A 25,946-nucleotide genomic window follows, 5' to 3' on the forward strand; every position below is an offset into this window, starting at 1 on the left:
CTGAATCCATATTCAAATATTAATCTCTTCCAGAAACACCTCACAGATGAACCCAGAAAGAATATTTAATCTGAGAACTTCTTGTGTAAGGGTCCGGCGAAGCGTCGGAGGAAGAGACCACCAAAAGACTAACTTTATGCAATATGCAATAGGAGTTTATTGGATCAGCCCGCTGAGTCACCAGGCTGGCTCGCACAAAGAGGAAGAGCAGCCCAGGGACCAGAGCAGAGGTTACACTGAGCTTAAGTACACCTTTTGGAGAGGGCGGAGGGCTCTGCATATATCAGAACAAATCAACAGGAGATGCGGGAAAATTGAACAACAACTCTGAGTCAAGATTAGCACATTTACTAGCGGGAACAGATTGGACGGGGGTGATTGGTTACTTTTAAGTGGGGGGGGGGATATTTAAAATGATTGGTTCTGAGCCCGTGGTGCCTAGTGCCAGGCGACTCAAAGTCCCAAGTTATCAGACCACCAGAGAAGTCAGTGAGAATGTTTACTGGGGCAGCTCCGGTATTGTCCTAACAGCTACAGAGATCAAAGGCTCCGGGGTAGCTGAGGAATTTAACATATCAATGGTCTCTTACTTTACAACCCAAGCCTTGCAGTTTAGAAACTTCACAATGTCTGATCTTTTACACTTTTACTCAGGCTCTGGGCTTAGAATCAGCTTAAAAATTTTACCTTTACATTCCCCACTCCTTTTTCTGTTTATTTTAATCTTAAAAGTAATGAGTCATAATTATTGGAGGGTCTCGTTTTCCATATCTGCCAGTGGAGCATATTGTTGCCTGATTACCATAAGTTTCACCTGTCCAATCTGAGCTCGAAGGAAAGAAACTATGCGGTTAAGTAAACAGGGACCCACAGTTAGTAACAGTATAAGAATAATCAAGGGTCCAGCTAAGGCTGATAGGAGTGTAGTTAACCAGTGGGACTGGGCAAACCAAGACTCAAACCACCCTTGTTGAGTTTCCCTTTCTCTCTGGTGCTCTTCAAGGTGTTTTCTTAATTTATTCATGGATTCTTTTACAACTCAAGTATGGTCAGCATAAAAACAACATTCTTCCCTTAGTACTATGCAGAGGCCTCCTTCCCTCATAAAGAGAAGATCTAACCCCCACCTATTTTGTAAAACAACCCCGGAGAGAGAGGTTAAAGACTCCTGCAAGACTGTGATAGAGGTCTCTAATGTCTTCAAGTCCTGATCTATTGCTGTTTCTAACTGGGCCATTTGTTGTGACCCCGGATCATAGCAGCTGCTCCTGTACCAACTCCTGCAGCAGCACCTATCCCCAATAGTATGGCCAGAGTGAGGTACACTGGTTCCTGGCGGAAACGGGATATTTGTCCTCCTACTAAACCTTCAAATGATTCTGCATCATGGAAAACCACCCTGGGAAGTACCTGCACCATCACACAATAATTTACTGAGCTATCAAACACCTGGACTGAAATGCAATGAGTTAATCCTGAGTAACACGCCCACCAGGTTCCTTTCTCGGGAACTAGAAAGCCCTGCGTAACATCAATTTCTCTATCTGGGTGCATATATGTTGTTTGCTTTTAGGTGGGGACCCTATACATAAACCTGCCCCGGTTACTTCTGGGAGAGTTAACTTTGGATTTTTACCCCAACTACAGGTGGAACTCTGTGTCTTTATGGCGTAAGTCCCATTAACTGCTATCCCTTCATAATAAGGGGGTGTGGCAGAGAGGCATAGCCAGCAGGATTGGGTGAGGTCTGGCTGTGTGGAGTTTAGCACCTTGAAGATTCCTTTAATTAATTCCCAGGGGGAGGAGTCAGCTATACTCTGGACTGGGGAAGTAGGCAAAGACGGAAACCGGGAGGAATGAAATAGTAAAGGGATTCTGGTAGTTTTAAGCGAAGGGGGTTTGGGATGCTTAATTCCTGGCTTAAGGGGATTGGGCCCTATTGCCATAGAATTTTCTTCCTGCTTAAGTCTGATGGTGAACCAGAGACCAAAGTCATAGGTGGGGCCATAAACATAGAACCGCATTCCCCAGGTATTTCCCGTAAGCCATGTCGTCCTGAGGTAGCCCCTTGCTTTGAAGGTAAAAGTTATGTTGAGGGGATTACACAGACTATTTCTTCCACAGCGAGTGTTCGACACTCAGCTAGTCATACAGTCTCTGGGGTTTATCCAGGTGTTATTTCGACCTACCTGAATCATGCTGTCTGGGGAATTTGGTTTCCACCATGCAGCTCCTGTTTGTTCACAACCCCAAGATTTGCAATAAAAGTCATTGGGCCCTCCACAGGTTTGAGCCTGTTTGCGACTTCGGAAATTAGCTGGACACACATAATAATCAAGACTGGCTAGTCGACACCTATGATGTGGGCAATGACATCCATAATGCATATGGTTACCCCGTGGGGAATGTTGCCCTGGCTTGGGGTCGAACGGGATCTGTGTGGGGTCCTCTATGTCAGGGAGGTCCCAGTCAAAAAGGCCTATGGCCAGTTGACAAATGTCAGGATGGAGAGATGGCCACCAAGTCCATAAGGGGGCTTTATGTGATATAGACCACACTACTTGTCCAGTGGGATTTATAATTTGCCAGTGTTGTTGAACAGGCTGATGGGGATTAGAGCTGCAGGTGGTCAGGGGAAGAATCTATAGCCCTACCCACACGACAAACACGCAACTTGAGAGGGTTACCAGTCTGTTCCAGTTTCCAGCCGGAGTCTGGACAGGGCGCAGGCTTGAGATGGGAGGCATGAATCCAGGGAGCCATCCCATCTACTTTTACCACTGTAGGCTTTATAAGCAGCACCTGGTATGGTCCTTTCTAGCGAGGTTCCAGGGATGACACCTGATGTCGTCTCATGTAGACGAAGTCTCCCACTTGGTATCGATGTGGGATTTCCTTGTCTCCAGGCTGATAAGCAGTGGCCAGCTGTTTCCACAGGTATCGCTGGGTGTGTTCAAGGGCTTTAAGTCTGTTAAGCAAAGGGGTGTGAAAGGAATCATTAAGTCTTAGGGTTGGGGTCAGGTCCCTGATTGTAGGAGGGGCAGCATAGAGAATTTCATAGGGGGTGAGCTTACACAAAGAGACGGAGGAGGTATTTCTTGCACGGAACACTGCATAAGGTAGGAGCATAGTCCAATCTTTTATGCTGGTCTCTAAGCTTAATTTCGTTAAGGTCTCTTTGATGGTTCTATTCATTCTTTCTACCTGTCCTGAGCTCTGGGGTCTATAGGCACAATGTAACTTCCAATTAATCCCCAGGGCCCTGGCCAATCCCTGACTTACCTGGGCCACAAATGCCAGTCCATTATCGGACCCCATTACCTTAGGCAGTCCAAATCTTGGAAAGATGTCTTCCAGAATCTTTTTGACCACCATCTGAGCTGTTTCTTTCTTCGTGGGGAAGGCTTCGACCCATCCTGAAAAAATATCTACAAAGACTAGGAGGTACTTAAGTCCATACCTTGCTGGCTTGATTTCAGTAAAGTCCACTTCCCAGAACTGTCCAGGTCTGGTCCCTCTCAAGCGCTTTCCTACTGGAAGCTTGGATGGGTATGCATTAACTAATTGGCACACTTGACAAGCTCTAGTCACCTATTCAGCTATTTCTTTTCTCTGCGAGTCCGTCAACAACAAGTCCTTTCTTTTGTATTTCAAGAGTGCCTGTAACTTCTTTGAGCCTAAATGGGTGAGCTGGTGTACATCTTTGACATAGAGTTGGACTTTTTGGAAATGTAAACTTGGCTCTGTAGGATCCCGGAGTTCGGTGTCTGTGTCCCCAGGCCATAAGTTGCCTGTATGTTCCCGCACAGCTAAGTCTCCCAGTCGTTGTTCCCCTGGTGTGGAAACAGCTAACAGGGTCACTCCTTTTAGGGCTTCTAGCTTAGCTTCCTCATCTGCCCGCCTGTTTCCAACTGCCACAGGGTCGTTCCCCTTCTGGTGCCCCTGACAGTGCACTATAGCCAATTCTTTAGGGCCTTTTACTGGCAAGAGAAGGTGGAGCATCTCATCTTTGTTCTTTATTTCCTTCCCGGCGGAGGTTAGTAGCCCCCTTTGATGGTATATAGCCCCGTGCACATGAGCAGTGGCGAATGCATAGAGGCTATCAGTATATATAGTAGCTCTTTTGCCTGATGCTAGCTCCAGTGCTTTTGTAAGGGCAATTAGATCTGCTTTTTGTGCTGATGTTTCTTCTGGAAGGCCAGAGGACCAGATAACATTAGTTTTGCTAACCACTGCTTCTCCAGCCCGCCGCTTACCATCTTGGAGGAAGCTGCTCCCATCCGTAAACCATATGACCTCAGGGCGGGGCAGTGGCTGATCCTTTAAGTCTCATAGTACACTGGTCTCCTCTGCCAGTATGTGTTGGCAATCATGAGCGATAGGTCCTGATGATTCTTCTGGCAGCAGTGTAGCCGGGTTAAGTGGAGCGGGGGTCCCAGCGTTATTCTGTCCTTGTCAAGCAAGAGGCTTTGGTAATGGGTTATTCTGGAGTTTGATAGTCACCTGTCTGGAGGCTGACAGATGATGCTCTCCAGGGCATGGGGGGCTATAATAGTCAGCTTCTGTCCCAACATTAATTTATCAGCATCCTTTATTAAAAGGGCTGCCGCTGCTATAGGCCTTAGGCAATGGGGCCACCCACTAGCCACTGGGTCCAATTTTTTTGATAAGTATGCTACTGGCCTTTTTCAAGGTCCCAGAGTCTGAGTGAGCACTCCCCGTGGTATTCCTTTCTTTTCCTCGATGTAGAGAGTGAAGGGTATTTCTACATCTGGGAGTGCTAAGGCCGGGGCAGATAGCAGCACCCTTTTGATATTATTAAAAGCCTGTTGGTGTTCAGGGGTCCATTGGAATTGGGCATCCCCCTTTATCAGTGGGTATAGAGGGGCAGCTAAAGACGCAAACCCGGGAATCCATAACCTACAAAAGCCGGCAGTCCCAAGAATCTCTCTGAGCTGTCTCTTATCAGATGGGGGTGGTATCTGCACAACAGTTCACTTTCTGGACTCAGTAAGCCATCGTTTGCCACCCCTAAGTGAATAACCCAGGAAGATTACTTCTTGTTGACAGATTTGGGCCTTTATAGCAGAAGCCCTATATCCAAGCTGAGCAAGCTCAGATAATAGTGCTTGGGTCTCAGACTCATAGTTCTCTTTAGTGTTGGCTGCCAGCAGCAGATCATCCACATATTGGAGTAGGGTGACTTCGGGGTGTGCAGTTCTGAAGTCATTGAGGTCTCTGTGGAGAGCTTCATCAAAGAGAGTAGGGGAGTTTTTGAACCCCTGTGGGAGTCTAGTCCAGGTTAGTTGGCCCGATGTTCCTGTTTCTGGGTCTATCCATTCAAAAGCAAACAACAACTGACTTTCCTTGTGCAGGGGCAAGCAGAAGAAAGCATCTTTTAAGTCCAGCACAGTATACTATATCCGCTCTGGATTCAGAGTGCTAAGTAAGTTATATGGATTAGGTACCGTGGGGTGAATGTCCTGCACTCTGTTGTTGATCTCCCTCAGGTCTTGAACAGGATGGTAGTCCCCAGTTCCTGGCTTTCTTACAGGTAACAGGGGGGTATTCCAGGCCGATTGACAGGGCCTTAGGACCCCAAGAGCCAAGTATTTCTGAATATGAGGTCTTATCCCATCTCTAGCTTCTTTGCTAGAAGTATTGTTTAACACTGATTGGAGAGGCAGAAGCTTTTAATTCTACTACTATTGGAGGTTGTTTTATAGCTAGACCTAACCCAGCAGTTTCTTCCCAGGCATCAGGATAATCTTTTATCCATCTTTGGGGTAGTTTACCTATTTGATCGGTCCCAGGGGCCGTGAAGAGTTGATGTTCATCTTCTACTGACAAAGTCAAAGCTGTGACTATGGGGGTCTTTCCTGAGGGGTTTAGAAACTCCACTTGGGGACCATCGGGGTTAAAAGTTATTTTAGCCTGGAGCTTGGTGAGTAGGTCCCTTCCCATCAATGGGGCCGGGCATTCTGGGATTACTAGGAAGGAGTGGTGAACTTGTCCCTTTCCTAGGTCCATAGTCCTCTTTGTTGTCCAAGCCCGATATTTACTGCCATTAGCCCCTTGCACCAGGGATCTTTTATTAGATAAAGGGCCCAGTGGGGCCTTGAGGGCTGAATATACTGCTCCTGTATCTACTTCAAAGTTCACTGGGGTCCCCTCCACCTCAAAAGTTACCCTGAGCTCGGGGAGGGGATCCGAGCCCCGACTTTCCTAGTCATCTTCTAGGGTCAGCATGGTAGGCTGACGTGACTGCTTCTTTTTGGGACACTCTTTGGCCCAGTGTCCTTTTTCTTTACAGTAGGCACATTGGTCTGAGGCCAGGGGCAGCCTTTGGCGTGGGCCCAGGTATCTCTTCCTGTCTCCCTGCTTTCTAACTTCTGGCCTGTCTGTGGCTGTGACCAGGACCTTAGCCAATGCTTTAGTTTGCCTTATGTTTCTCTCATCTTCCTTGTGTTCCCTTTCCTTTTCTCTCCTCTGTTCTTTCTTTTCCTCAGTTTCTCTCTTATAATATACTTTCTCAGCCTCTCTGACTAAATCTTTTAAGGTCATATCTTGTAGTCCGTCTAAATGTTGTAACTTTCTCTTAATATCTAGGGCAGCCTGCCCAATAAAAGCCATTGCAACAGATGCCTTTTGGTCCTCTGCCTGAGGATCAAAGGGAGTATATCTCCTACATGCTTCCATAATTCTCTCCAGAAACATGGAGGGAGATTCATTGGGTCCCTGAATAATCTCCCTTACCTTGACCAAATTATTTGGCCGCCTAGCGGCTGCTCGGAAACCCACTACAAGAGCCCGGCAATAAGCGGACAGATGCTCCCTACCTTCAAAGGTGTTAGGGTCCCAGTTGGGTCGGTTTAAGGGGAAGACAGCTTCGATGATGTTAGGAAGTTGGGTTGGTCTCCCATTTGGTCCAAGAACATTCTTTCGGGATTCTAAGAGGATTCTCTCCTGTTCCTCTGTTGTAAAGAGAGTCCCCAGAAGCTGTTGGCAGTCATCCCAAGTGGGCTGGTGTGAGAACATCAGCGACTCGACTAATCCTGTAAGTCGGGTGGGGTCCTCAGAAAAAGGGGGATTGTTATTTTTCCAATTGTATAAATTGGAGGAGGAAAAAGGCCAGTATTGGTAAGCTTGCATTTTTCCTCCGTGCCCATCATCTATTGTGGGCCCATAAGGACAGAGAGGAAGCATCACTGGGGCTTCTGAGTTGTTCATTGTCCGCCACCTGCAGGTCCCTTTAGCTGGCCCAGGCTCCTCCGGTGGGGGAGGGGCTGCTGCTGCCGTTATTGCTGTTGCTGCCACGGGGAAGTCCCTGGGAGGGCTTTGATCTGACCCAAACACCTCTAGCGGCGGGGTGCCCGAGTCAGCGGCAGGAGGGTCACCTAAAACAAATTGGGGGTTTGGGAGCACGGGTAAAGGATAAGGGGGTGGGGGTGGAGTCCAATAAAGTTAAATCCTGTGACTCAGGGAGAACAGAGGGACGAGGGGGAGGAGTGGAAGGTTTGAGTGATAGAATCATGGGGGAAGACACTGGAATAGGAACTGGGAAAAGGAAAGGCTTCACCCATATGGGAGGAAATTCACAAAGGTCCTGCCAGGTCAAAATATATGGCTGCTGGTCTGGATGGTCACGTGGCCCTGGCTGAAAAACAGTATCTCTGACTTTGCGGATTAGAGAGAGGTGGAAAGACCCCCCTGGGGGCCATTCAACTCCAAGGGTGGGCCATTCTGAAGCGCAGAGTGTCTGCCAGGTCCGGCGTTTCACTGTAAAAGAAAGATTTTGAGCCCTTGCGCGGACATCCATCCAATGATCAAGGGTCAGGGACAGAGACATGGAATAGCCTTGTCCCATACTGAAAGTGACTCAAACAGAGACAGGGACGAGACAGTACTACATGACAAACACGGACACACAGTAAACATTTAACACAAGTTCAGAAGCAGAGATTAAAGACAGGCAGGGAATTTAATCCTGAGAAAAAGAATTGCCGGCAAAACCAAATGGATTGGCAGCAAAATATATCTAATGAGGGCTCTTTCCTCTACCTGATGGGCGGGCTATTCTGTTTCCACCCCCCGCGAGTCCCCCAAGGCGTCCCTCTGAGGAACGTGGCCCGTGGCTTCTGGCACTACTGTCCGCCACTGCCAGGGGAAGCTCACGCTCTCTGCTGGCAGCCACACGCTGCCAATCCAAACCAAACCTAGAAGGCTCTGAGAGTTCACACCCTCTGGGAGCTCACGCCCACCATTGAGCCAAAAAAAAAAAAACTGAACCTGAGCAATCGCAAAGGAAGAACAAAGAGAGAAAGAAGAAGAAGAAGAAATAGGAGGAGAAGAAGAAGAGGAAGAGGCGCCTTACTTAAACTTACCCCTCTTAAAGATGTCTGTTGGGGTCTCCCTGTCCAACGATGTGCATTTCCCGGCCCATGCACCAAAATGTAAGGGTCCGGCGAAGCGTCGGAGGAAGAGACCACCAAAAGACTAACTTTATGCAATATGCAAGAGGAGTTTATTGGATCAGCCCGCTGAGTCCCCAGTCTGGCTCGCACAAAGAGGAAGAGCAGCCCAGGGCCCAGAGCAGAGGTTACACTGAGCTTAAGTACACCTTTTGGAGAGGGCGGAGGGCTCTGCATACATCAGAACAAATCAACAGGAGATGCAGGAAAATTGAACAACAACTCTGAGTCAAGGTTAGCACATTTACTGGCCGGAACAGATTGGACGGGGGTGATTGGTTACTTTTAAGTGGGGGGGGAATATTTAAAATGATTGTTTCTGGGCCCGTGGTGCCTAGTGCCAGGCAACTCAAAGTCCCAAGTTATCAGACCACCAGAGGAGTCAGTGAGAATGTTTACTGGGGCAGCTCCCATATTGTCCTAACAGCTACAGAGATCAAAGGCTCCAGGGTAGCTGAGGAATTTAACATATCAATGGTCTCTTACTTTACAACCCAAGCCTTGCAGTTTAGAATCTTCACAATGTCTGATCTTTTACACTTTTACTCAGGCTCTGGGCTTAGAATCAGCTTAAAAATTTCACCTTTACACTTGGTATAGTGGATATGTAAAATTAACCCTCAAAAAGGCATTATGTCATACAAATGTGACTTATAATCAGTATGGTAACAGAAGAATGTTAATAATGAAATGGCTCTATGAGAAAAAAGATACCAAATACTCTACAAACATTAGAAACTAAACACAAGTTATTGTACTGTTGTTCTAAGTATGGGGTGGGGGAGGATACAGTCTCTCTCCTAGACTAAAGTATTAACTTTGAACTTCATTAATTCAGTTTACCTCCTGGAGGAGATGGTAGCATTTTATTAAGATACAAATTGGCTATGTAGCAAAAAACTATATCATGAATTAGTGCAAACCTGGTCAGTCATAAAGAAGTATATCTGAACTCAGAGGTTGGCATTGGGGCAAAAATGGTCTTTTACTCTTCTCTTTATTCACTTTGCAAATTTCACCTGCTATTAAAAGAGAAATAAAAGTAAAAGAATTAGAAGGAAAAAAGTAGGAAATCCACAGGAAGGAAGCAGGCAAGAGTTTTTCTGGAATGTTTATCATTCACTCAAAATTGGTACAATGAAATTAAAATCCATCAAAAGATTATTAAATCCCCTTTTGCCTATATTCCATTATATAAAGCCTATTTGAGTAGCATGTATCATTTAGTATCCATAAGAATCATATTGAGGTGGAAATAATGCAACTTGATAAATATGGAAGACCTTGAAAATTATTTTCCAGAGAAGAGGTCCATTAAAGATCTTAAACCTGCCTTACATAGCAGAAACATAAATGTAGACTGTTGTGGTAACATGCTTGCTCATGTATAGCTGTGTTAATATAAGCATCCTATTTTAAATTCTGACTCACTTTTTGTGTTCCCCTTATTTGCATAATAATGTCAAAGCCTTAATAATATGTATGCTAGGTAATTCTCTGAGTGTCTTATTGGCTTATGACACATTTTTGAAAAGGAGAGGTGGCATGTAATTTCTTATTGAGGTTTAAAGAAGATTTTTTTCTACCCAGGAATAGACTCTTTGACCCTAGCTGGTATTAAAAGTCAGTGTACCTCCCATCTTCCAACACTTACAGGAAGTCTGATTCTGAAATTGTTCTTTTATAATCACCCACAACTTTTCTGGTGTTCAATTTCCTCACTGGATATTGTTTTTCTTTTCTTTTTTCTTTTGGTACTGGGGATTGAACTCAAGGGTACTTAACCACTAAGCCACATCTCCAGCTGTTTTTATCATTTATTTTGAGGCTGGGTCTTACTAAATTTTTCAGGGCCTCACTGAGTTTCTGAGGCTGGCCTCAAAGTTGTGATCCTCCTGCGTCGGCCTCAAGTTGCCGAGATTACAGGCTTCTGCTACCACACTTGGAAGATCTTTTGCTTTCTTTATGGAAACGATGAAAAGATCAATATTTCTTGCTTAAGATATAGACCTTTGGGCTGGGGATGTGGCTCAAATGGTAGCGCGCTCGTCTGGCATGCGTGAGGCCCGGGTTCGATCCTCAGCACCACATACAAAGATGTTGTGTCCGCCAAATACTAAAAAAATAATAATAATAATAATAATAAATATTAAAATTCTCTCTCTCTCCCTCTCTCTCACTTTCTCTTTTTTTTTTTTTTAAAAGATATAGATCTTTGACTTAGAAATAGAGAATGTGAGCTATAACAATTTTCCCCACAAAGTACTAGCCATTTTCCTTGGAATGTGGAAGAGGAAAGTTCCTTGATTAATTTATCAGAGAAGTATCCAACACATGACCACTACAAACTATAGAGTTCACAACTCCAAAATGAATTGTATAATGTTATTTTTGGTAGTTGCAGATATTAAAATATATCTTAAAAGAAGACATTATTTAAAGTTATAATGCTAATTTAAGGGCTAGAAGTTTAGTTCAGTGGCAAAGTGCTTCTGTAGCTGGTATGCAACCCTGGGTTTCATTCCCAGCACGTGTGCATATGTGCATGCACGTGTGCGCTCACGCACACACACACATACATAATAATATGTTAAAATTTCATAAAGTCAGAAACTGAAACCCACTCAAAATTCAGTTAGTCAATTTTGTCCATAAAGGTACTTTCATTGTATCATATAGAAGGAACAGAGTGAAAACAGAAATTACACATAAATGACATGTATGCTTATGTGGTTACATTTAGTTTTTCTTATATTTTTAGGAAAGATAAACATTTTTGTAAGTTTTTTATTTTTAAAAAATAGCTAAAAGTAAATAGTAAGTCTAAAATTGCCCCGGTTTTGCTGGAATTAAATGACATGTAATAAGGAAAAAACATGTAATAAGAATAAATAAATAATCTAGTTCATGTTCTTATTGAACAAAACATTTATTAAGTCCCTATTGTATGTTAAACTTTACTAGACATTTCTTTTGTAAAATTTTCAATTAAAAATTGGTCATCCAGGTACAGAAGCACATGCTGGTAAGAATGCCTGAATTCTACCATGGATGCCAGATCATTGTGGCATTTTTTTTTTGTTTGAGTTTTTCATTTTAGTTTGTTTTTGTTTTGTTTATTTAGAATAAATATCTGAACTTTCCATAAGTTCACAAATTGAATCCCATACTACCTTTGAAATGACTGCTAGAAAAGAAGAGAATAAGTGAGACCTCAGATTAGGGACACTCTAGCCATTTGTATGACCTGATAGTCTCTTTCTTATGCAGCACCCTTAAATAATTACTTCATACTAATTTTAGATCTTTAAATTGTTCACACTTTGTGTGCAGAACCTGATTATGATTGTCATATCTATGAAGTAATATAGAACTAAGAAACTTCAAATCAAATATCAGAATAGTAGCATAAATTAATTTGAAATCTGCTAATCTGAAAGTAGACCTAGCGTTCCCTTGAAGAAATGCTTGAAAAGTGGCGTCACTCAATATATGTGAATTTATAATATTGTATGAAAAGTGAAAGAAGCTATGAGTATCATTTTAGGGTTTCAAATAACTGAAAAGAGGTGTGGGGTGGGGGGGATGCCATTCTGTCTTATTATACAAGTTTTGGGAAACCACTAGAGGCAGAGATTGAATTGACTATTTAGGAATGTAAAAAGGATTTTTGTGCCAAAATCATGCAAAACATTCTAGTCAGCAGTGGCTTGGTGGTTTCTTAAACAGAAACAAGAAATATATATTTAGATGACCAGAATCCCAAATCAAGTATTGCACTACAATTAGAGTTGTTAAGAAAATCAGATATTCAACGGTACTATCCCAAATTTGTATTTTGCTCTGTGAAATTGGAGTAGCATGAAATGTTTTTCCAGTGAATTATGCTTCTGGTTTTCCTGATAGCCATTGACTCCTAAAAGTGAGAAAACAGATGCACCATGTTAATGAACAAGAACAAAAATTGTTATCTTAGGTTGCTTTGTCCACAATATACAGCTGAAGCTGTACCTTTGTTTAATTTGAGAAGTCACACTCCCACCCAGGAAGGGCAATTCTTTAATTTACCTTGTCTGTTTATGTACTTACATTTATAATCATTTCCATAGTGAAATACATATTATTAATTGAGAAAATATTTTTCATGTTGCCTTCAGTGTATAAAGACCCCCTTTCATAAAAAAGAAAATGCAGGGTTCTAGGGGCTTCTTTTATCACTACATATGAATTGCCCTTCCTGTTTGGGAGTGTGACTTCTCAAATCAAACTATAAAGCTGTTCCTCATAAAATTAAAATTTATTCATTCATTTAATTTATTCATTCATTTGTTTTGAGGTATGGTCTTACTCTGTTGCCCAGGATGGACTCTAACTTGTGATCTGACTACCTCAGCTTCTCAAGTAGCTGGGATTACAGGAGTGTACCACCACACTAGCCTTACAGTTTGATGACAAGCCATTAGAAATATTTCCATTTAAACAGGAAATACTTCCTCCCAGACTGTATCTTCCTTCTAACCTATGTAAGAAGTTAAGTCATTCTTTAATGGCTGTGCCATAATCATAGACTCATAGAAAGGACCATAAAGGTAAGATAGACTCCTTCATTTTACTTTTCCAAGGAAATAAGGATGAATGAAAGAACTATAGCTCCATTACTAAACAACATTTTTGTTTAAATGATGATGGAAGTAAACCTTTAGCAAAATTAAGTAAATATATAGGAATACAATTGAGTATATAGAGAATATTAGATAGATTTAGATTTATCTTCTTAAAGGTTGAATTAAATTCATCCTAGATGGAATGGGATGAATTCCTTTTCATATGTTAAGAAAAATATGCCAAACTCAGAAAGGCAAGGGTCATATGCTTTCTCTCATATGTGGAAAATAGAGAGGAAGAAAGAAAAAAAAATAAAATAAGATTGGGAGGAGGATCTCATGAAAATAGAAAGAGACCAGTAGAATAGAGGAAGGGAACCAAGGTGAGGGATGAGTGAAGGGAAAGGGGAAATGCTGGGGTATAAAATTAACTGAATTATGTTGTTATATCATGAATAAGTATAAATATGTATTAATGAATTCCATTATTATGTTTAATGTACTAATAAAAAATAAAAATAAACAAATTCATTTTGGGACCCATCTATGTCTGCAACTTCAGAAAACACATTTGGACCTCACTGTATTCCTGAAACAAAAGCTACGGTTTTCACTCTTGAATCTATGAAGGGTACAATGATATGTTAGAAAATTTAGTAAATGGTGTATCTGCTTTTAGGGGGTGTATTCCCTTTATTTACTTAAAAAATGTAAGAAGATATATTTTGCAAAACTCAGTAGAGAGCTATGAGGTTATTTCCCCCCTTTATTTTGCAAAGTCACTTTCTACATATATCCTTTGGTAATTATTTTGATATGAGTTATGGGAGAGAAAAATCCTATTCAGTTGACAATATAGCTTTGGAATAAATCTAGAGTTGTCTTATGGCTGTTCATTAGAGATGTTTTGAGTCTTTTTAATTCAAGGATGTCTTTAGGACCCAATCTCTGAAAAAAAAAATCTTAAATTACCACAAAAATGTAATTTGACCTTTGCAGTATGGTGCCCTATGTTTTCACTGTCAAGGATAGGACATTCTGTGAGCCCTATTTAATTTTCTTAATAGAATGTGTTGAGTAAGCATTATGGATTATTATTATTATTATCACCATCATCGTCATCATCATTAATTGTGTTAAAAGGAAACTTTGGGAGGCATAAGTGACCTGCTGGCAAAGATTACCCACTCTGGAGTATGCAGTGGATCAGTTTTGCTCTCAGCAGTAGGCAGCATTATAATTAATATAAATTGCCCATATGGGGTTTAAAAGACACTGTGATAATTAAGTTCACCAGAAAGACCTGGAAAGTTTTGGAGCTTATTGTAAACTAGTACTCTGTGAACCTACTGCAGTTGACTGCAATTTTTATATTGAAAGGCAGAGCTGTTTTTTTTTTTTTTCCAACCTGCTCAGGAAAAAAAAAAAAAAAAAAAAAACATTAATGGGCCTTTCTGTGTGTGGTATAAACAGTTTTTCACTAAGAGTTTCTCATATTCTGTTGAGTAAATATTAAATTGTACCTTTCCATTGTTTTCTAATAGTCATCATTATTAAAACATTTTAAAAAGCCAGGTGCAGTGGTACTTTTCTGTAACCCCAGTGACTTGGGAGGTGGAGGCAGGAGGATTGCAAGTTCAAGACCAGACTCATCATTTTAGCAAGACTATCTCAAAAAATAAAAAGGGCTATGAATGTAGCTCAGTGGTAGAACCAGGTTCAATCTTTAGTACCCCCCCCAAAAAAAAAGTTTTTAAAAAATGTATACCCTACATATCCATGGTTCAGGTAAATACTCTTTGCCCTCTAGAAAGTTGTAGCATGCACATTTTACACACACACACACACACACACACACACACAATTATATATATATATAATGATATATAATATATATAATGATACATATATGTATAATGATATTATATATATATATATATATATATATATATTCATTATATACATATATATCACACTGTGCCCAATAAATATGTATAGTAATTATGTGCTGATCAAATATTTAAAATAGCATCAATACTTTACCACTTTATATCTCAATAGACCTTTTTGATTGTAGTATCCTTGACTTAGTCTTTACATAAATAAAGGTTGGGATTTACATAGAACACAAAGTCCCTTTCCACCAAGTAGGACTATTTTTTTTAAACTCATAAAACTTTGTATGTTCGTATCATTTGGGAATAGGTGAATGCACAAATTTAGTATATTAGTAACCTTTTACATGAAGAAATAAGAAGATTTGTTAGAGCATTAAAGGAAGGACCAGGAAAAAATAACACAGAATAAATACCTAAATCAGTGTTTCCTAAGTGTTCATGACATAGAATAACCTAGGAATGTTGTTGTAAGAAGAAATTCCAGATATACTTTGATGTGTCTGGGTTTGAAAAACCTAGAATCAGTCTTGCTACTAAATAATCTGAATCTGATGCACATAGTTCCCTTATAGTACTTTGAATAATACTGCTCTGATCCTTATATCCTTAACTTCTACTTTCTTGGTCTGATAGGAAGTGCCTTTTTTTATTAGAATTCAGAAATATCAACAATCACATGTATTAGATATATAACCTTTAGATCTTTACATATTCTGAGGAAACTGAAAAACCAGCCTCTACCTTAGAGCAAAGCCTGTCCAAGGAAGGGACATGACCTTTGTCCTTGGAAAACCCCACAGAGCACTCCTAGGCACATTCCCACCCTGCTAAGTTGTTTATCTACAGGAGAGATCTGCTGCGCCAGGTGTCCCTGACTCAGTCAGGCTAGGTGGGGACCCATACCAGCCCCCTAGCAGCCACCAATCAGCATGAGACAGGGAAATACCTGAGATGCCAGATGACCCTCCTAGTAGTTTATGATGTTGGGAAACCATGTAGTTCAGCATGTACACCCCTCTTGGCTTACACCAATCAGTTCAAATGAATACCCCCTTTGTACTGACCAATCACCCCTAGACAACTTGTTCCTGCCAGTAAATGTGGTAATCATGTTTTAGAGTTGTTATTTGATTTTCCCGCGGTGTGTGATGATTTGCTAAAAGAGGCTATGATGTATGTGAAGTCCCTGCCCTCTCCAAAAAAAGTATAAAAATGCTACAAACCCTGGGTTTGGGGCCTCTCAGCGTCACCAGTTGCTGTGTGTGCGAGCGGAGGACCGAGCTAGCTCGCAATAAACACCTCTTTGCTGCTTACATCGATCTTGGGTCTCTGGTGGTCTTTTGGACGTCCTGAATTTGAGCTTAACAAATCAAGTTTGATGGATTTCAATCTGCTTATTAATATAATATCATTTTCTTTGTAGCATGTAAGTATAATCCACTCTCCTACAACATTTCTGAGAGGGTGAAGTATGTGTCTCTTCTTTTTCCAAGCCATCTTGACATCTGTTTTTTCAAGAGGCTCATACTATTTCTGACTCATTATAGTTCACTGGGCTTAATATTTTCTGGTCAGAAACAATTTCAACATATTTGCTTTAAAGATGATTTCCCACATTATATACAAAAAGTAACTTTTCTGCCATGCAGAGAAATATAAGAAGGCAGTGTTTGTAGAATGATAGTCAAAGATACCTCTAGGAGTGGGGCATTAGATTGTGTATTTAGTTGCCAGTTATAGATTATAGGAGTCTATTATGTTAAACTATTATATACTTGGAGTTGAAGTAAAATATGTCAGAACTTTTTAAAAATGTAATCTCAATTCATCCATTGTATGAAAAAAGGAATAGATTGCAGCCTACTTGCATGAAGTGATTGCATTAGTCAGAAAATTTTATTTTTAAAACCTAAAAGACAGACCTTTTTGAATGCTGCTATTATTTACTATACCATTAACAGTTTCTTCTTTCATGGCCTGGCTGATATATTAAAGACCTGCTTCAATCAAAAAAAAATATTCTCTATGGTTGCTGGCTGATGGTATAATTATACTATGTTGTCAAGAGACTATTTTTTGATTCCAAGGGTAAAATTCCTTTCTTTAGCTACTACAGAATTGACATGCTTTATTGTTCATTATTCATCATTCTTTTGCTTTCTCTACTTTACAGTCTGGATCAAGAAAAGTTTCTCTGGAGACTCTACCACACATGCTTAGGCATCTTGGTGAAGTTTTGTTTTATTTTTAATTTTTCTTACTTGCCCAAGGCTTCCTAACTACAGCTTGATTCGTGTGTATGTTCTAGGTAGTCTAATGAGGCTGAGTCACTTCTCCAATTCCTAGGCTTTTCTTTCCTATTGTTGTTTTGTTTTTTGCCTATGGCTGGAGGAGGTCTTTCTACAATAATCATACAACTCACCAAACACAAAAACAATCAAACCTGCTAGTTTTCCTCAAGAGGCTCAATGTTTAATTTATTCATTAAAAAATTTTGTCTTGTGTTTCTCCCCCTCCTCCTCAGCCTTCTCTTCTTCTTTCTTATGTTTATAGAAAAACTCAAGCAGCTTTTTGTGTTAATAGGCAGGGCCAAGGGCAGAGTTCTGCCTCTGGGAAATGTTTATTCTAGAAAAACACAGGAGACATTTGTTTGGTCTGACTGATCTTGAATATGCCATAATTCATCTTGGGTAAAAAAAGAGAAGATGTCTTAAATATTTATGCCTATGAAGGCTAAATTTTGTGTTTAAAATACAAATAAACATGGCCAATGAAACCTCTTAACTAATCACTAAATATTTACCAGTCTCCTAATATTATGATAGTTGTCTCTCTTTCCAAAGATATGCATAAACTTCATGAACACAATCATTTTTTGCTATTTTCCTGACAAACAGTTGCTCTTGAGAAGTACCCATTTTCAAGCCTTCCCTAGCAATTTGAAGGAATAATGCTAAGGGAAAATCAATCTGTGTTTCTATGCATCCCAAAATTGTTTTGCGTCTTTGTTAGGGGATGTGGGGGATGGAGGGAGGGGAAGTCAAGTATAATACCCTGACTCATCTGCTTAATACTATCTTTATTCTTAAATCTCTGTAAATCTTCTGTCAGAGTCATGACCCAAAGGATTCTGATCCCCTGTTCCTGCCTCTGGTCAGCAGCCCAGAGCTACTTACATAAGTCATCTCCCCAGGTGAGCATGTTCCATTGGAAACAGTGAAAGGGAAAAACTAGATGGACTTCTTTCATGCTATCTTTTTTAACTTTTCAGACTAAACTTAGAGGAAGTCTTCCTTTTAATCCATTTATTTATTTGTTTGGTCAGATATTCTTCACTCATTGTTTATGTAGAATATACTTATGATACGTTCAGTAACATATAAAGTGTAATGGAATAATAATAGGGGGAGTACAAGGTGATGGTGAGCAGTACTGACAACAAAAAGGGCAAAGAATGACCTTAAAGAAACAGAAATCTTTTCTGCCTTAAAATCTCACTGGGAAAAATGATATACCCAAGTAAAATAAATTAAAATAATTAAAAAGCAACAGCTAAAAAATAATGTAAACATTATATGTGAGTGGTGATAGGGATGGGAGAGCCCACATGTATTTAATTCAGTTCAACATTTGAGAAGATATTATGTTCTAGGCTCTATCTATGTATATACGTGACTGCATGACCAATGTGATTCTGCAACCTGTACACTCAGAAATATGAGAAATTATATCCCATCTGATTCAAATGTATGATATGTCAAGATCATTGTACTGTCATGTGTAACTAATTAAAACAAACTAAAAAAAGAAAAAAAAAACATTTTGAAGTTGGGAATGGTGGCTTGTGCAGGCTCTGTAGGCAGTAAGATCACTAGTTCAAGGCCAGTTTAGCAACTTAACAAGACCTCATCTCAAAATAAAGAATAAAAAGGGCTAGGGATATAGCTGAGTGGAAGAGTGCTCCTGCTTCAATCCGTAGTAAGGAGGAGGCACATCTTGAAAGAACATAACAGAGATAACAATCTGGAGGCAGAGACAGACATGTAAATTTATTATAAGGCACATTGCTGAATGTTTTAAAATCTGAAGTAGTTTGGTATGGTGGTGCAAGCCTGTAATCCCAGTGGCTCAGGAGGGTGAGGCAGGAGGATAACAAGTTCAAAGCCAGCCTCAGTAATTTAGCAAAGCCCTAAGCAACTTAGTGGGACCCTGACTCTAAATAAGATATAAAAAATGGCTAGAGATGTGGCTTAGTAGTTAAATACCTCTGTGTTCAATCCTTGGTACAAAAAGAAAAAAAAAACATTAAAAAATAAAATAAAATCTATAAAGTACCATGGGGGAAATTGAAAAAGGATAAATTAATTTTGAGTGAGAAGGGCAAGGAAAGTTTTGGAGAAGAGGTATGGTGTGAACTTGAATGGGAAGGATGGGAAGGATGTATCTATTCTACAGGTAAGAATTTTATAGTGAAGATGGCAGTGGGGAAAAGCATAGGAAATATTCAGATATTTGTGTTTTAGTCATAATGCATAGATAGGGTGCAGGAGGAGGTCAGATGGAAAGACAGGTTAGATGTGATGTAAAGACTCTCTAAAGCAGTGCTGAGCATCTGGAACTTTATTTTGTAGATAATGGCACTATTGATAAATTTTGAGAAAGTCAGGTGAACGAGTCTATCTTTAGGATGTGGTTTATCATTATGGTTGAGAGCTAGTACTCACAAGTCAGACAAAACAGGATTGGATTACAGAATATTTCTTGAGCTTCTTCATTCCAGGCACTGTTCTAGTCTCTGAGGCCATAGTAGTGATGAATATTGGCAAGGTCTCTGCACTTATGGTACTTATTTTTAGTATGGGGCAGGAGAAGCAGATAATAATGACATAAAATAAATTTTTCAGATGGTGATAAGCACTATTAAGAGAATAAAATGAGGCCATATGATAATGGCTGGTAGTGGGCAGAGAAGCTACTCTACATTGAGCAGTTGGAGAAAGCCTCAGTGATGAGGTGAAATTCGAGTTTAACCTTGAATTTAATGATGGAATTAGCCAGGAGAATGTCTGGAGCAAAGTCTTTTAATTAAAGAAAATAATAGATTTAAAATCCTTTATGTGGAAATGAACCTGATATGTTCTAGAACTAGACAGAAGATCGTTGTGGCTGGACTAGAATTAATAAAGGGGAGACATGCATGAGACTAGATTCTAGAAGTAGGCAGGGGTCTAATTATGATGTCTTTGTAGACCAGAGTAAGGGTCTGGAGTGGTTTGATTAACACCTCCCTGTTTGTTGGGAGTTGCTTTTTTAACAGTTCCTTAGGAAGGGTTCCCAGGCCTTGGGGACATTAACTTTTCAATTTCCCCAGGTGTTGCCTTGGATTGCATTCTCGATAATGGTCTCCATTTCCTTTATCTTTCTGGATATTAGACCCCATTTACCTAACTACACTAACTACCTATCTTTAAATCTGGCTTCAAAAGGGCAGTTTTCAGTTACTCATTTCTATTTTCTGGTTTTTATCACTCATGATAGGCTTAGAGAGACTGAACTTGAAATGATTAGTCTATATTTATGAAGTTACCTAGATGACATGACAATAGTCATAAAGGTTAAAGCTTATAAATATTAAAATTTTTAAAAAGTTCCTTGGCGAATATGCATTTTTGTCAATTATTTCCTTACAGGCAAGTGATGAGAATCCAGAATTTTAAATACACAAATCAGGAAAAGACATAGGATTCAGAAAATCCAGCAGTTAAAATTGTTATTAGTCCAGCAGTTAACAATTGTTATTTTTTGAGTTGAGTTTGTTTGTTTGTTTAATAATTAGCATGTAGAACAAGAGTGGGAGAGAGAAGGAGAGAGGGAGGGGAAGAGAGACAGAGGGAGGGAGAGAGGGACAGAGGCATCCCAGGGGAGGTTGTTTACTAGTTATTTCATAAAACATCCAAAAGACTTTAATTGCTAATGTTATTACATTGTCATAGCAGTACTGATTCAATTTGAAAATGTAAAATGAAATGTTTTAATAAAAATTATGTAACTGTGTGAAATACTGGCTCATATTGACCATGAGCATGACTTTAAACAAAGAACAACATATTCACCTTCAGTGTGTTTTTGTCACCTAAGTGTGCATAGTCATGATCATTGTTAGTCTTTATTTAATACTAGTGTATTTTCAGAAGTCACATTGAAATTGTGACTCCTATACCCTAGTCATCACTACTGGCTTAATTGAGCTTATGTGTTATAGCCTTTTACTGTTGTGACTATTAGTATTCTGTTTTTAACTATCTTTGTGGTAAGTTTGGGAACAGAGACTATGTTAGGGTTTTCTATATCTGTGAACATCTTTCAGATGGAAAACTCAGAGGAAGAAAATGATAAATAGCTTAACTCAGTAGGCTGAGGTCATTTTAAATAGGAAGGTGAGAGATTGAACATGAAAGACAATTTTGGTTTTCTTTTGTTCTTCTTTTATGTTTGCTTCTATCTACTCTGTTCTAATTTGTGAAGCTCAAGGCTGCCTCAAGGGCACCAAATATTTAGTAAAGATGGATTGTCAATCCCTCACCTTCCAGAAAACTTGTGAGGTAGGTAAATTGTCAACAGCAATTATTTTTCTTATCATAAGCAGATAATTAGCTCCAAACACCCCTTCCATAACATTTTTCAAATTATATTCCTCTCACATTCAAATCTACCCTGAAATCTATCCAATTAAGGTGAACTGAAAATAGAATTACCATTTTCTGTTTCTAGAATTACTATAAATGTCTCTAAATAAAGTCATATTATTGTATATAAACTAGTTTAACTATGAGCATTTTGAAAAATATATTTTTAAAATATCACTGGTCAGAAATTCATGATAGTAACTTTATACATTACCTTATTCTCACAGGCACCAACTTGAGAAGAGAATTACTAATCTTATTTTACAGATGAGGAAACAAAATTAGAGTGATACAATTCTTTGCTTAAATCACAGACTCTATATGGTTAACCCAGCATTTGAATCCAGGTCTGCCTCATTTGAAAACCTATTATTTTTAATAATTTTAATGCATTATAGATTTTCACACTGCTTTTAGTCACATGACACAATTATCTTGCTTATTTCTCTCTCCCCCCTACCCCAGTATGTAAGCTTCATAAAAACAGACACTTTGTCTTTCTTGATGACTGCTGTAACCCCAGGTCACAGAAAAGTTTCTGGTACATTACAGGTACTCAGTAAATATTGCTGGATAAAAATAATCATTAGAGGTTTTTTGTTAATTTCAAATCAGGTGGTTGCATAAGAGGTACTGAAAATGTGAATGAAGTGCCTCTAGATGTAGATCTCAGGGAGAGATTATCTCATGCTAGAGACTACTAGACTGGTGTAGCACAGACCATAGACATCCAAAGAGGAATAACAGTGCTACCTCAGGGATGTGTTCAAAACAATATACTGGAAGGAAGAAAAACATGTTATAACTTCTTGTCATGTTTATGCTTTAACTTATCCTTTTCCAATTTTTACATTTTTAATATTTCATAGTGTACATATTATAGTAATACATATGGTTTTATGTTAATATACAATAACATAATATCATATACACATAGTAACACACACATATGTAAAATGGGGGGACAAGTACTCACTTTTACTGCTATTTGTGTGTGTTTGAAAACTTCTGGTCCAGAGTGAATAATAAACATAAGCAGATAGCTATAATTCAGTGTAATATCCACTCACAGATATCTATACAAATAGACAAGTATCCTTCATGGTGGTAGTGGTGCTGGTGGAAATTGTATATGGGTGGGGAAGACCTCAGAAAAAGTTCCATGGAGAATTCTATAGAATTAGGAGGTAAAATGGGATTGTTAGTTAGAGGGAACACTTACAAAGCTGCAGAGTGAAGCATACTTGATATGTTTTAGAAACTATGAAATATCTGAATGGCTAAAGTAGAAGGAATACAGTGAAGAATGGCAGTACATTATTTTTGGATTATACATATCTAACATGTAGCTACATATAGGTTGAGGATGACTGTTCCTTTATCAAAAGCTGGGTGGGGTACAAGATCAAAAAAATTTAGAGATTGCTCTCTAGACCATAGGTAATAACTGTCTGAATAAGGGTATTAACTATGAGATGTGAAGAAAAAGATATCTTTAAGTGATATTACAGCAGATTAAAGTATTTTGGGGAGGGAGGGGATAAATAAGGGTGGAAAGAGTTAAAGATCACTTATTGTCTTCAACCCTGGGTGAAGTTATTATATCACTGATATGTACAATTATCATTAGGAGAGGAGGACAGTTTGGCGGTAAGATAATTTTGAGATATAATATGTTCAAAGAAGAAACATCCAAATGTAAAGGACCAGTACAACTATAAAAATGGGAGCCTAATAAGAATAAGTTTTACTCCAGGTATGTATGTCAAAATATACTCTACTGTCATGTATATCTAAAAAAAACAAAATTAAAAAAAACACAAATGTAAAGGACCAATAGGGAGCTGGAGATAAAATATGAGACAGAAACTCTGGAACAAATCAGGTAGGGGTTGGGAATTGAGAATCATATCTATTCATTCATGAAGCATTTAATGAGTGCCTATTCTATGTCAAGCCCTATGGGGCTAAAAGGGGAATGAAAGACATGGCACCTGCTTCAAGTTGCTTATGGTTAATAGGGTAAGACAGATAATAAACAAGGAAAATGTTTACTTATAATTATAAACCATGGTAATTCTGTGAAGGACGGCCTACTTTAAGTGGTCACAGAAAATATGGGAGATGTTCTGTTTACCTGAGAAGTGATAGATGAGAAGGGACAGGACAAACAAGATTGGAAAGAAAAGCATTCTAGGAAGAAGATGTAAGGAGGACGGACTGGATGTGGAAAAGATCTTGATGTGCTGTAGGAATAGAAAGAAGGCCAACGTGGGTGGAGCTTACTGAGTAAAGGGCACAGTTTGAAGCTAGAGAGAAAGACAGAAGCCCAATCAGGAAGGACTTTGAAAACCACCTAAAGAATTTTGAATTCTATTCTTCTTATAATAGAAAGTTATTGAAAGATTTTGAACTGAGGGCAATAAATTGATCTAATTTACCTTTTAGTTTCCTTTGGATGATATAATGGAGATAATTAAGCTTTGAGAACAGATGCATGCTCAAAAGGAGAGAGCATAAACACAGAAATAAGAAGGTGAAGGCTGAATCTTAGGGAATGCTTATCATTATGGCAGGATGGCAAAAGAGGAGGCAGCTAAGGGTCAAGAGGAGGTTTCAAACAAGTGGGAAAGGTGTCACACAAATCCATCAAAGGGAGTATTCCATAAAACAGTCTGCTCAACATTTTTACATTCCCAAAACATCTTAGGAAGGAATGAGATCTGAGAAGAGGCCTATATATTTGGGAGTAGGGAACCATTTTGAAATTGTAACTTCCATCAAAAACAATGAACTCCATAGTGAGTAGAGACCACGTTGCTGAAAATTCGTTAGTCAATGGGATTTTTGAGTAGAATGATTTGTAGAAGACTAGCAAGTCAAAACTTTTCAGACTAGTTGAGTCCTGTGGGAATTTGGATTTGGAAGTGGAGTATGAGAAGCAGAAGGGAGGGTAGGAGGGCAAAAAGAAGCAACTGAAAATGTTTGGGAACTGCTCCAAAGATTAGGGGGTAATTTAAAGGCCAAAAGTCTGGAGCACACTGAGATAGACAGTTGAGATTATAAGTATTAGAGGGATTTTTTTCACTGCTGGGAAGCAACCCTGGGCCTTACATATGCTGGGCAAGCACTCTACCACTGAGTGATAGCTCCTAGCCCACTAGTGTGAAATTTTAAAAAAAGAAAACCTTCTTTCCTCTGAAGCTGGAGAAAAGAAAGAGAGAATAGGTATAGCAACAGAGAAACAGCATTGAAGTAGTAGAAAGACTAGGGAATCAATGAAAGTTGAAATTGATTTTTCAATCAATCAAAATTAGCGCACTAATTTTCTGTGAAAGTTCAATATAACAAAGCCTTTTTAAGGGCAGGAAACAGGGGGCTGTCTTGTTTGTCTTGTTTGATTTTTATTTTCCCCATAGTATCTATTAGCATTGTGTATGTGGTTGGTGCTCAGTTAACATAGTTGGGTTATTTGATAGGATCATTATTCTTGAGAAACTTACAATTGGTAACATTCAAATAATATACACTGTATGGTAATTTCTAAAAGAGTAATATTACTAATAAGAGTTGCAGGTTTTAAGAATATTTGCCTATAGATTGGATTGATGTGGGAACACTTCATAGAGGAGCTGATTTATCTGGGCATAATGCTTGCTTAACTTTAAAGCATTTTTTGCAATAAACTATAAGTGGATTCCTTCTGTGTCTTGGGGTTAGACAGTAGCCTTATTGCGAATTGGAAAGACATGACCACCGTAGAAACTATACTTGTCACATCTTCTTGTTACATGTTCTTAGACTAGAAACTGTTTCATGAGCATCCTGTATATTTTCTAATCTCCATTCCTCTGCTCATATATATTTCCTCCACTTCTACTTTGATCTGTGTCAAAATCTTACCCTTTCTTTTAAGAACTATCTCAAATACCACATTCTCTATAAAGACTCTTTGTCTCCCTCTTCCCAAACTGGATTTTCTTTCTTCTACTACTTTCTATGGTACTTGGGAATCCTAAACAAATTTATAATGCAGTTATTTGTAATTTGACCTAATGCCCATGTTCATCTTTTAACTCCCACTAAATTTCAAATTTCTTGTAGATAAGATCTGGATACTGCTAGTTTTTTTTATCTCTTTTTAAAAAAATTTTCAATATTTATTTTTTAGTTTTTTTTCGGCGGACACATCTTTGTTTGTATGTGGTGCTGAGGATCGAACCCGGGCCGCATGCATGCCAGGTGAGTGCGTTACCACTGAGCCACATCCCCAACCCCCAATTTTTT

General features: G+C 39.2%; 1 protein-coding gene across 1 annotated transcript; it reads right to left on the reverse strand.

Moving 5' to 3' along the window:
* Nucleotides 1–745: 745 nt before the first annotated feature.
* On the reverse strand, nucleotides 746–8,264 carry LOC143640575 (uncharacterized). The gene is given in 8 exon segments (XM_077108276.1): nucleotides 746–843; nucleotides 1,275–1,410; nucleotides 2,190–2,479; nucleotides 2,655–4,424; nucleotides 4,427–5,658; nucleotides 5,660–7,397; nucleotides 8,062–8,197; nucleotides 8,241–8,264. Coding segments are annotated over 8 exon segments (5,424 nt in total).
* Between the last annotated feature and the right edge of the window lie 17,682 nt (nucleotides 8,265–25,946).

The sequence above is a fragment of the Callospermophilus lateralis genome, unplaced genomic scaffold (genome assembly GCF_048772815.1).
Source record: "Callospermophilus lateralis isolate mCalLat2 unplaced genomic scaffold, mCalLat2.hap1 Scaffold_329, whole genome shotgun sequence".
In the NCBI taxonomy this organism is placed as follows: Eukaryota; Metazoa; Chordata; class Mammalia; order Rodentia; family Sciuridae; genus Callospermophilus; species Callospermophilus lateralis.